At 36.4% G+C, this 13,493-nt stretch overlaps 2 protein-coding genes across 3 annotated transcripts in view; one reads left to right on the top strand and one right to left on the bottom strand.

The window, feature by feature from the left end:
• Positions 1-13,493, top strand: part of si:ch211-108p6.4 — a 133,218-nt gene that overhangs the window by 2,480 nt on the left and 117,245 nt on the right. The window contains exons 4-8 of one of the 2 annotated variants that reach the window (XM_001341626.10): positions 830-1,159; positions 3,301-3,627; positions 5,298-5,387; positions 6,861-6,879; positions 7,156-8,359. In XM_001341626.10, the coding sequence (XP_001341662.7) occupies positions 830-1,159; positions 3,301-3,627; positions 5,298-5,387; positions 6,861-6,879; positions 7,156-7,183 (794 nt within the window). In that variant the 3' untranslated portion in view covers positions 7,184-8,359. Of the gene's footprint in view, positions 1-829; positions 2,173-3,300; positions 3,628-5,297; positions 5,388-6,860; positions 6,880-7,155; positions 8,360-13,493 lie in introns of those variants that run through there. The other variant, XR_012390857.1, reaches the window with a different exon arrangement.
• On the bottom strand, positions 8,508-13,473 carry gemin4 (gem (nuclear organelle) associated protein 4). Its single transcript, NM_001018144.2, is given in 2 exon segments — positions 8,508-11,763; positions 13,300-13,473. Coding segments are annotated over 2 exon segments (3,174 nt in total). The 5' UTR covers positions 13,310-13,473; the 3' UTR covers positions 8,508-8,599.

Genomic DNA, 13,493 nt, shown 5'->3' on the forward strand with positions numbered 1-13,493 from the left:
CATGCTGTGTGGATGTTTTTCAGTAGCAGGAACAGGAAGACTAGTCAGGATAGAGGGAAAGATGAATGCAGTCATGTACAGACACATCCTGAATGAAAGCCTGCTTCAGAGTGCTCTTGACCTCAGACTGGGGCGACAGTTCATCTTCCAGCAGGACAATGATCCAAAGCACAATTCCAAAATATCATTGAAGTGGCTTCACAACAACTAGGTGAATGTCCTTGAGTGGCCGAGCCAGAGCTCGACCTAAATCCTATAGAACATCTCTAGAGATATGAAAATGGCTGTACACCATCGCCTACCATCCAACCTGATAGAGCTTGAGAGGTAATGCAAAGAGGAATGGGCAAAAATTCCCAAAGACAGGCGTGTCAAGCTCGTGGCATCATATTTAAAAAGACTTGAGGCTGTAATTACTGCCAAAGGTGCATCAACAAAGTATTAAGCAAAGGCTGTAAATACTTATGTACATGTGATTTTTCAGTTTTTTTTTTTTATATATAAATTTGAATAAATTTCAAAACATCTTTTTTTTCCACATTGTCATTATGGGGTATTGTGTGTAGAATTTTGAGGAAGTAATTGAATTTAATCCATTTTGGAATAAGGCTGTAACAATTAAAAATGTGGAAAGAGTGAAGTGCTATGAATACTTTCCAGATGCACTGTATATTCTAATAACAGAACATCAATTAAAAGGCTAAAATAAAATAAAAAAGAGTTATTGTTTTGTTGTAAATGTAAAAATGACTTCAGCCAAAGTATTTAATGGGAGATTTACTTACTTCTTTATTCATTTATTGTCATCTTGTCATCCCTATGTTTCCAGCTGCAATGGTTATTTTGACCCGTACTCCCTCTGTTGAGGTGGGATTCTCAAAGGAGCCAGAGCTGCACTGTCAGTTTGCAGTGGATCATAAACTACCTAAAGCAACAGTGGAGTGGAAACTGCAGCGTCACGGCAAGCACATAAAGCTTTTTAGCTACTCCAGTCTCACTGGAAAGACTGAAGGCAGTGGAGTGACTGTGAAAGCCATTGAAGGTGGAAATGCATCGCTCAAACTTCAGCCTGTCAGAAAACGCAGTGAGGGCACGTATGTCTGCTCTGTGAAGATTCCTCCTCTCAATGGCAGCCATAATATTCCTTTTAGCATAAGTGGTAAGATCAGTTTTATTACTAAATAGAACACTTCATAGTATGTCAGTTTTTACTATACAAATATTTAAGTGATGAAAAAAAAATTGGCATTGCCATATTACAGTTTTATTTTAATACAATGAAAATCAGTGGAATTAATTGTTTATAATAATTAATAAATGAATGTGTTTAATAAAAAATAGACTTGAAAACATTTCATTTAAAAAGAAAACAATAAATAAATATTCTCTGGTCAGGCATAACATTAACTCAGCTCTTTAAAACGACCACAGTAGATACCAAAGTGCTGTACATAAATAAAAAACATACAAACAGCTAAATATACATACAATTTACAACATGATTAAAAGCTAAACAGATGTTGTTATGGAAAGTGGAAAATTGTTTCAAAGTCTAGGAGCTGCCATGGAAAAAGCTCTAACACCTTCAGACATAGTTGATCCTTTGAGTGAAAAGATTTCAAGGGTTGACGTAGACAAATTGGGTCAGAAATATACTCAGGGCAGGTTATGGAGAGATTTAAAAACATTTAACAACATTTCATACTAAATTCTGTTATGGATTGGTAACCAGTGTAATGTAACCAGTATAGGTGTAATAAGGTCACTTTTTTGTGCCGGTTAGCTGCAGACCAGAGAAAGAGTTCTGATTCTTGTCCAGATGCAATGCACTGCAGTAATCAAGATGAGAAGAGATGAAGGCATCACTAAAAGAGAGGACAGATTTCAACTTGGCAATAGGTCAAAGATAAAAAAAAAATCTAATAAAAACAAATTTAGAGATAAAACAGGGTTTCTGCAGTGTCTTAACTCTTACAGTGTCTTAAATCTCAAAATCCAAATGTTAGACCTTAAACAGTTTTAGATTTACTGATATATTGTGTTTAGGTCTTACATCTTTTTTTAAAGAGGTCTTCATTTTCTTTTGTTCATGTAAAGCTACACAATCTGGCCAACACCCATACAATCACCAACAATCCATCTCAATAAAACTTTAAACTATTTATTTAAAAAGTTTAGAGGAAAAAAAAAGTTAGAGTTAAAAAAAAAAAAGGTTAGATTTAAAAAAGTTTAGAGTTACAAAATGTAACTATTTATCATGATGGGTTAATTATTTTCCTCACAATAACATTTGTTTAAAAGTTTTTCATGTACTTACTGCTGAGGACACCGACCTGGACAGATTGTTGTGCATAGATTTAGTTTATTATAAACTAATGTTTATTAAAACATTTTATTTATTTTTTTATTTTAAGGAAAGTTTATGTTGGAAAAAAAAACGTATGGATACAAGTAAAGCTGGCTTGTTTTTACACAATATTTATAATATTTTGCTATGAAACATCTAAAATATTTGACTTTTTCATTATTAACTTATTATTGTATTACTAAATGTATTAAACTATGATTTATATATATATTTTGATCTGGGACATTTGAAAAATTTCTTAGCCTCTAGCCCTTAATCAGTCTAAAATTTCATTCATAATGATCTTAAAAATGTCTTAAAGTCTTAGATTTAACTTAAAAAAACTTTTAAAAAAATTAACAACTGCATGTTTAACAAAATGTTTTTTTTTTTTTTTTGATACCACTGCTTTAACATCAAGTTTATATTTACTGTTAGTCACTGCCTTTTACGTTCAATACGGCCTAAATCACCTAGAAGAAAATGCATTTTCGAATATTACAAAATATTTGTTCACCTTTATATATTTCCAAATCTTCTGTGGAACTGAAAAGATATTCAAATCTTTCTCCATAGAGTGATGTAGTGCATGGTGAAGCACAGACAAAAAGATCATCCAAATGTCTTATTTCTGTAGAAGATTGTAAGACAGACTGGATTGGACATTACTGTGTGTACAAGACAACTAAAGTTTATTTTCTGTGTGTGTGTATGTGTGTGTGTGCGTGTGTGTGTGTGCGTGTGTGTGTACGTGTGTGTGTGTGTGTGTGTGTGTGTGTATGTGTGTGTGTGTGTATGTGTGTGCGTGTGTGTGTATGTGTGTGTGTGTGTATGTGTGTGCGTGTGTGTGTGCGTGTGTGTGTGCGTGTGTGTGTGTGTGTACACCTGTGTGTGTGTGTGTGTACACGTGTGTGTGGGTGTGTGTGTGTGTATGTGTGTGTGTTACTCTACAGAACAGCCTCGTGTGTCTCTAAATGTGCCCAACACCTTGGCTATGGCAGCTGGTCAGGACAAGAAGGTGATCTGTGATGCAGAAAGCTACTATCCCCTGGATGTAAACATTGAGTGGTATCTTGAGAGACACAGAGAAAACCCTATGCCTTCATTCCTGAATGTTCGGCACTCCAGTCATCGGCTTAACCAAGATGGCACATATTCGATCTCAGCCTTCCTCTATCTAGAGCCTGGCTTGGAGAACTCTGGATATCAGTACACCTGCAGTGTTTCCCATAAGTCTTTGCTCAACCCAATCAACAAGAGTTTTTTCCTTGTAGTTACAGGTGAACCTAATTTATTTTCAGAATTATTTGCACAAATATTAAAGTCCCTAAATGTTCCTTATATTAAACAATGAAACCAACCACAAAGCGGTAAATCCACAACCCCAAATCAGAAAAAGTTGGGACAGTATGGAAATTGCAAGTAAAAAAGAAAGTGATTTCTAAATGTACTTTGACTTGTATTTCATTGCAGATGATACAACACCATGTTATTTAATGTGTTCCTCATGATTTTTACTTTTATTTTTGTAAATATTCACGTATTCCAAATTAGTTTCTTGCAACAAATTAAAAAAAAAGTTTAAAAAGTAAAGCATTTGCCACTTTGTAGTGTTGCCATTCCTTTTTTACAACACTTAAAAGACGTTTGAGGACTGAACTCACCAAGTGATGAAATGTTTCAGGTGTAATTTTGTCCCATTCTTCCTGCAAACAAGCCTTTAGGTGGGCAACAGTGCGGTATCCTCATTGTCGCATTTTGCCACACATTCTCTATTGGAGACAGGTCGGGACTGCAGGCAGGCCAGTCAAGCACCCCCTACCTCTGCAGCCAGGACTTTGTAATATGTGCAGAATGTGTATTCGCATTGTCGTCTGGAAATATGCATGAGCGTCCCTGGAAAAGAAGGCAGCATATTGTGCTCCAAAATCTCTATGTACTTTTCAGCATTAATGGTGCCATGACAGAAGTGCAAGTTACATTTGCCAAGGGCACTGACACAACCCCATACCATGACAGACCCTGGATTTTTGACTTGTTGCTGGTAACAATCTGGATTATCTTTTTCTTCTTTGCTCCGAAGCACACAATGTCCATTTCTCCCAAAAATGACCTGAAGTACTGTTTCATCTGACCACAGTACATGTTTCCACTGTGTGATGGTCCATCCCAGATGTCTCCGAGCCCAGAGAAATTGACAACGCTTCTGGACACTGTTAACATATGGCTTGCTTTTGGCACAGTACAGTTTTAACTGGCATTTGTGGATGTAACTATGTATTGTGGTAATTGACAAAGGTTTACCAAAGTAGTCCTGACCCAATGTGTTGATATCGCTCATAGATGAATGACGATTTTTGATGCAGTGCCACCTGGTTGATCAGAGATTACGGTAGTTTAGCTTAAACTTGTGCCCTTGTCCTTTATGCATGGAAATTCATCAAGATTTCTTGATTCTTTTAATTATGTTATGCACTGTTGAAAGTTTTTTCACGTATTTGTTGGCAAACTGGCGATACTCAGCCCATCTCAGCTCTTAAAGGACTAGACCTTTCTTGGATGCTGCTTTTGTACCGAATCATAATTACAATCACCTCTTGACATCATTTGTTTCAAATCACATCATTATTTAACCAATTTACTTGATTACCAGTCCTAAATTGCTCCTGTCACAACTTTTTCTGGAATGTGTTGCAGCTCTAAATGACAGAAAAGGAAGTTTATTTAAAAATGAAATGAAGTTGAACAGACAAAACACAGTTTGTGTTCATGTTGTGTTTTTTCTCTGCTATCAAATACGAGTCAAAGTCATTTAGGAAATAACTACGTTCGTTGTTTATTTGTGTTTTCCATACTGTACCAACTTTTGCTGATTTGGGGTTGTAATTATCATTATATCATATTTACAGCACTATTAAATACTCTGTTTTTTTTTTTTTTTTGATTACAGAAACTGACTCTACCATGTGGTATTTCGCAGTCTTTGGGTTTATAATTTCCATGCTGTTAATAATGCATTATATTCCACGTATTTTTGCAGGTAAGAAATTTGTTGATTACAAATTTTATGTTTTAGAAAATAATCAATTTAAGTTTTAGAAAATTTTCTTCAATTTTTTGGTTTAATTTTATTTTTTTACCAAAACTAGTTTGATGCACTCATTTGCAACCTTGTTTATTATGAACAAACATACAAACCAAAATAAAGAAAAATATAACCAGATATAACCTAAGTTTTTTACATAATATATTTAAAAATATATATTAATATTTATACTAAAATAAATAAAATAATCCAATTTTTAATCTTTTAATTAAAGTGCATAGAGAAACTTACATTTATACTTTTTAAATGTATTTTTTCTAGTAAAAAAAAAAAAAACTTGAACATTTTGAACAATCGAGAAAAATTTGACAATCAATAAAGAATTTCAATAAAATGTCATTCTTTATCAACGTAATCTTAAAGAGATGAAATTGTACTCATTATTTGCTTACCCACAAGTGGTTCCAAACCCGTCGACCTGATTTTACCAAGTAGGACATGTAGTCCTGAGCCCATGTGGTGCCCATGTGATTAACATGGATATCTGCAACATAGATTAACATCTATGTTGATACTGTAACAACATTCCATTCAGCCAATTAAAATTAGGCGATACGTTTACAGTTTAAGTTAAGTTTAGGCTTACGGTTAGGTTTATGCACTTCTACATGATTGTTCTTCAACTATTATTCCCCTCTGATTTGGGGAATAATTTACAGTTATGGTTGGGTTTAGGGGTAGGGAATAGCTATAATTACATTTTCAAATAAAAATGATATTCCAGGATCACATCGTACTTGGCAAAATCATGATGCGCGTTCCAAAACTGTTTGACTTTCTTTCTACTGTTGAACATTTAAAAAGATATTTTGAAAATAGAAAGTCTGTAACCTTAGAAATACAAATACTTTGGAAGTCAGTGGTTACAGGCTTTCAGCTTTCTTCAGAATATCTTTGTGTTCGACAGAAGAATGTTAAACAAGTTTGAAACAAGTAAGGCGTGAGTAAATAATTATATTTTTGGGTGAATTATCCCTTATTTATTTACTAATCAGTCGGGCCACACGGAATCTGCGCAAGCAGAATTCCGCAGATTTTTAGCCCATCATTGGTTCTGTTTATTAACTTGTGTAAATGTGTGTAAATTTATATTTATTCAGTTTTTCAATTAATTTAAGTAATATTATTAATTAATATGAAAATGTTCATATGATTTATTTATGATACAGTTTGTAAAGTAATGTTTTCTGTAGATATATGAGACTTGCTTTGTTTACCAAATAAATTTTATCTAATTGGATCTGCATTGTAAACATTATATTATTTTTTCATGTAATAAATTGAGTTTTTAGTTATGATACTCCTAAAATCATTCCGCATAAATCTTGTTTATTAAGATTTTGTCTGGACCTACAGACTCATTTACTTCAAAATGTCTAATCTTCTTAAAATTTTCTCTCATTCTAGGACGAAAATCAGCAAAAAGGTAAGGGATAGCTTTAAAGAACAGAAGCATATGTGTGACTGAATATAAGTGAGATGACTGCTCTGTGCATGTCTGTGTCTAAATGTATTAAATGACATGAGAGTGTGGGTCAGCAGTATTTGGCACACTGTATATTCAGTCCAGGAGTGGGCAAGTTAAGTCCTGAAATGTTTTCCCTTTTTAATCAAACACACCTAAACAAGGCAAAATCAAAGCACTGCCTATACTTAGGTCCAGTCTCAAATGCTTCATGTTTACACTGTCTGTTTTGTGCAGATATATGAGCTCTTGCCTGGGGGTTTAAAGTACAGCATCGCAGAAATTGATGTCACATCACTCCTTTTCTACATCTGTCTTTCATTACTGCCGTCTCCTCCTGCTGCATCCATCGCAAAGATCTGGTGATCTACATGTGAAAATGGGGAGTTTCTGAGAGGTGTGATTTCAGATATGGATGTCTATGTCTGTTTACAATGGTTAATGAACTACTGCTCTCCATTAACTGAGCATTTACTGTATCATTTTAGTGTCTCTATAATTAATAATGACTGTTTGGAAAGGAATTCATAAATGCAAAGTGCAGAGATCATCCTCATATCAATAACTACATTTGAAGTTACTTAACTTGCTCAGTACTTCTCAAAGTGCCTGCTGCATCACGCTCCAAGAACGATCATTTAGGAGTAAATCTCCATCTTGAACGAATGATCATGTGACTTTTATGTTCACAGATGATGATGCAGCTGATGAATATTATCAAAATGATTTTGCTGAATGACACGCTGTACCAATTCACAAGATTTCCATGCGTTCCCAATCATTAGGCATCTTCGTGTAAAATGACAGCATTAGCTATTCAGTGCTTCCTGTGTTGTGAGGTACAAATTGTTTTTTATTAACGATTAAAAGAGTTATAGTGGTTTCCCTGCTTTCTCAAACATAACTACCAACTTTTTTGTTATGAAAATAAATACTATGGATGTCAATGGTTACCATCATTTTCCAAAAGTGCTTTGTGTTTAACTGAAAAAAGAAACTCAGGTTGAGGTCTAAGGGAACGACGACAGACTTTTTACTCTGCATGAACTATCCCTTAATCATTTGCACCAGTTTCCCAAGAAGTGACATGTTTTCTTGCACACCAGGGATGAAATCTTTACTGTATTTGCAATGTATTAACGTAATACCATCCTTTTGAAAACTTTGGATGGATATGTTTGATAATAAAAGCCTAATTATTATTCTACTGAACTTTAAAGGGTTGCATAATTGTTAATAGATATGATTCCACATTTTTTATATGTGATTGTATAATTTAAAAAAAAAACTTTTTATTCAGTTGTTTGCTGTAAAAGTCTTCATTCACTGTATTGTCTTTCTTTATACACATAAAAAGGTTGTAGCAAATTTACTCTTTTTCATGAAAATGTGAGATCATCATTTTAAACTGGCTAATAAGCAATATTACTATTTACCTACATTTCTGTTGTGTAGTGTCGATTTATCATGAACAAACACAAATTAACAGTAGCATGATTATAAACAAACATTAAATTACTAAATGTTAACTAATTATGCTTAATGTAGAGTGTTAGCAAATTGATAAATTAAGTGTTAAACCACACAACTGCCATAAACAATTGTTTATTTCAATTCCTTCTGTGAAAACCAAAAGAACAATTTTAAACCGAGAGTGTGACTGACACACATTGGTGCAGTATCATAACTGAGCTATCTTCTGGTGTAGAACAGCTTTCATGTCTGCACACTGCAAATTATCTGCGATTGTAGTGAAGAAATGACGTGTATTGAGTCCCTGCATGGCAGTGCAGCTGTCGGGATATGCTGAGAGCACAGACTCATATTGGGTCAGAATCTCCAGGGCACATAGGAACAGCGCCTCAGGCTGACCAGGTATCATCACCTGCACATGAAGCACATGACAGAAAAGCTGAGTAAAGACAAACAGAACTTCCTGACTGCAAGATTCAGAGGTTTTAGGGGATGCCGTGGTGGATGGCAGGGAAATCTTCTCAGCGACCGAGTTGATAATGCTCCTCATTGCATTGGCGTAAAGCCGTCCGGTATACACCCAGCCTTGAGGTGGCAGCCAATCCGAGCAGCTAGAACTGCAAAGCAGCTGGAAGATTCGCAGAAGAAACACAGAAAGACGCAACTCAACAGAAAAAGAACGTAGGTCAAGTAACGGAAGGAAATCAACATATTCTAAAGAGTATGGCACATACAGTTTGCTTGAATGTACAAGTTCTTGTAACACTTTCAAAAGTCTTTCCCATTCCCCAGATGTGCACCACGGGAGGAGCTGACACACTGCGACTAACAGCCCCTTGCTGAACATGTTCACATCATCCGGTTTCAGCAGGTTAAGGGAGAGAGATTCCAGCATTACCTCGCGGACACTTTCTGACAGAGCGCAGCACTCCAACCAGGCCACAAGTCCAGTACCTTGTCCATACTGCGGTAAGTCCAGGCCAGACCAATCCTGCTCCGGAAGATCACAAACTGCCAACAGAGAGTTTGGAACTTCATACTTGAAATGTTCTCCCCACACATCTTTCAGGTAAAAACGCACAGTCCAGTCCAGTTCCTCCACTTTACTATAGAGCCAAAAGAGAGCTCTCGACCAAACATCAGGTGCACGAGCCACTTCCTTTCCAACGATTGTTCCCATTGTGTGCAGTACAGACAACAGCAGCTCTTTGGTCTCCATGGGCATAGGCGTCTCACCCTCTACTGGCCGGTCCCAGCACCTACTGCACTCATTCAGGAGCTGAGCAAGACAATATAAAGACGGGAATGGAGAGCAGCTCATTATCCAGTGCGTTGTGTCACTGCTGGTCTCCTGGCTCAGCGTGCACTGAAGAAGTCTGAGACAGATCTGCAAGTTGCTTGAACCTGGAGTTGTTGCTATAAGGTATGGTTGGACAAATACTTGCAAGACTTCTTCTGGAGAAAGGAAGCTCAGCTTTTCTCCAGTGCATCCAGAGATGTTGCACTTCATCAGCTCAGCTAAGAATTGCAGAAACTGGTTCTCCTCCTGAGGTGAGGATAACTTGCTCCACACAGTGTCCTGCAGGCATCTACTCATAAGACTGTCGTTGTGAACTCCAGGTAAAGAAATGAGACCTGGGAGTTGCTGGAGAATCTCAGCTATCAGATTGTGAGCTCCAAGGTTAACAACAGCCATGTGGCAGCATCGCCGCAATGTGGCTTCAGGGTTCTGGAAAGCCACTCGTGCCACAGCAGTGATGGCTGCATCAATGCTGCCTTTGGCACCACTCTGAATGATGCTGTTGAAGGCCAGATTGAGCTCATCAGAGAAGCCTTTAGTCATAGAACAGGGAAGAAATCCGTGAAGACCTTTCCTGGACATGGAAAGCAATTCTGAAAGTGTAGCATTTCGGTCAGACAAGGGCAAGTGGGAAAATATGTCTACGATCACATCCTTTAATCTTTTGCAGTGATCAACGTCAGCATCACTTTGACATTTATGTGTAAGTGTGGAGATCAATGTCATCAGATGGTCTTTGGTTTGAAACACACTTGCATTTCTCTCCAAGCACTGAATCCAGTTTGCTTCATTGAAATCTTGACTTAGTTTGGAGGCAAACAGTCCAGGAAGGCCTTCAAATCCTTCAAGATGATGATCTAAGATGGTCACACACATTTTTGCTATTTCTTCAGCAGAACTTTCAGGAACTGTGAATGATAAAGATCCCAACAAGCCTTTCAAACTTACTCTCAAGTTATCAAGGGTCTGTCCATTCCCAACAAGGTCTTTAGCATGTGATGGTTCCTCCAGAGATGCCAGAACTCTATCTAGGCTGTCTTTCAGACGCATCACTGTGGCATGTGGCTCATTGCTGGGTGTCTTCAGAAGCCCCATCACCTCCCAGGAGCATATAACCTCAAGTGTGAACTGCATAGCCTGTATGAATGTCATTCCACACGGCTTGGTCTCTGCAGGAATGAGAGCAGCAGCAAGGTCTCTCCGAGCCTCGCGTATGGCCTCAATCAGGTCCAAGTTCTCAATCACTTCACCATTCGCCTTTTTAAGATTCACTGCACGAGATATCTGCTGAAGTTTCATTTCTATGGGGAGATCAGTAACACTGCTTATAAGGTAGCTGGTATACAGCGTGTCAAGACAATTAGAGAGAGCAACATAACACAATTCAGAGGAGGTCAAATGCTCTTTTATTTTCCTCAGCCCCTCAAATAGTATGTTCACCATACATGTCGATGTGGATTCTGGGTCAGGCTTAAATCTTTTAGATGCCTGTGGTGATGGTTCAGTCATGGACAATGAACGTGAACATTGAGCTGTAAAGAGCTGATCCAAGGCATCTTCACATCCTCTCTTCCCTTTCAGTAGTTCCCACCACACCTCCAGCAAAAGCTTTACGTCTGCCTCTAAGCTGCTGCTTGTCACATGATCAACCAACAACTTGAGCTCTTCACATCGTTCAGATGGTTGAAAGCACAACAGCAGCTCCACATAGATGCTGGAAAAGCTCATGGATTTTATCAGCTCAAACAACACAGGGTGATTAATGTCAGGAAGGCTGTTCTGGACGTCAAATAATGGGTCTTCTTTCCATCTCGTATCAATGTCCTTTCTGTTCCTCACGTCTAAGATCTTGCTCCACACAATACAGAGGATCTTCTTTTTCCAGTGATGTCGATCTTTGGTGTCTTTGAGTGAATGTTCACATATCTCTTTGACCGCGTTAACAATCGGAGGTCCAATCCGATCCCAGTCTTCTTTTCTTAAAGATGAGAGTGGCTCAGGTTGGCATATCTGACTGGCCAGTAGGAATCCTCCCTGTAGCACAGCCGTCTTCTCACAGCTCAGCCATGACTCTAAAACAGAAGACTGGTATCAGGTATATTGCTTTAAGGCATGATAAAGGATCTTCACAATTTTTTATGTGTTCCCAAAACAGCCGTAAATAAAGATCATCAGAAACTGTTTAGGGATGCACTGATATAGAGATGTCAAGTGACCAACAAAGATAACTTCTTTATATTTGAAGCAGATATCTAGTATATAGGCCAGTGAATACTAACCTTGATATTCATTTTTAAGCTTGATTACTAAAACAAAATGCAAAAAAATACAATGGACAATTGATTTTATTTTAGAATCTTAAGTGTAGTCAAGAAACCAAAAACAAGAAAATTGAGGATACATCTAGATCTGTCTTTTCCTAAATAATTTACAAATTTCAACTCTAATGTGCTCATTCTTTGAGTGAAAAGGTCCCACAGTGCCAACAGTGTTAGTGTATCCTGTGTGCAAAATGTGGAAGGCACCAATAAAATCCCCCATGGCCAGTAGCACATCAACTTTATTAGCAGATCATTTATTTTCTTATCAGTAAGCCTGTCAGGATATTTATTTTTTGTTATACAATATATTGCACCAAAATATTTGTTATAAGTAATATTATTGATATTTTAAGACTCACTCATTACATAATGCCAGACAATATAATATTATCACAATGCAAGTAGACTCTTCCAAAAAACACATCATATTGTATTCTTAAGAATATTTAATTTAATTACAGTCATTTCAACAACTTAATAATTAGGCATGGGAATCAGAATGAGAAAACGCATATAAATAAATAATATTAATAATAAATGTGCAAGTTAAAAGGTAACAGAGGCTGTGATATCTGCTACCAGACTTACTTTTAGTTGTCAGATACCCACATGAAAATTTACTACAGTAATTTATAGTAAATACTATAGTGTTTTTAACCATACTGACACCTCCAAAGAAGATTAAGATGTTCCACAATCAGCTAAAATGTTGTCAGAATTGTTTTTTTATGTATGGGCGATATACATTGCATCACCAAAAATGATTGAGGTCATGTCCATGTGTTGTGCGATAAGTCGATATATTTATTACTTATGAAGTAAACTCTAACATTTAAAGAAATAAATGCTTATTATGTTTCTATTCTACAACACTAATATTATTAGCAAATAATAGACATGTAATTCAATACATCTAATAAAAGGCCCACATAACCCTTTTAAAAAACATTTTACTGAAACCCATCCCTTGCAAGTTTATTGGGCCTAGTAAATTCAGAGAAATTTACAAGACGTTTCTTTTTTTCCATAGCAATTACTAAACCTAAATTATAGTACATTAATGTGGGATCTCCTTAAAACAGTGTAAGATACTTCCAACATCATTCTGTTATCATAAATGACCATATCACTTCATCATTCACTAACGTTAGAATAAAACTACACAAACATGATGAAATATTGTTAAACGCAGATAACCTCACGCATAAAACGCTAGAATTAAAATCTAAAAGGCATAAATAATAAAATAACGTAATTTTGTAAGTTTAAATAAGATCATTAAGTTACCTTGATCCATATTTTTTGTGAATCCAAAGAAAAGTTAGCAGCTGCAGAAACTCATATCCACCAGACTGTGACAATATCGGCGGTTTTCAGATATTTGTTGAGGATTATCAGATATATATTAGTTTTGTATGGTTGCTCTCAACACGTTTGCGCTAAACTGCAGAGCATGTGTTTACTTCCGCGTCAACGTGTGT

The sequence above is a fragment of the Danio rerio genome, chromosome 15 (assembly GCF_049306965.1).
Source record: "Danio rerio strain Tuebingen ecotype United States chromosome 15, GRCz12tu, whole genome shotgun sequence".
NCBI classification, from domain to species: domain Eukaryota; kingdom Metazoa; phylum Chordata; class Actinopteri; order Cypriniformes; family Danionidae; genus Danio; species Danio rerio.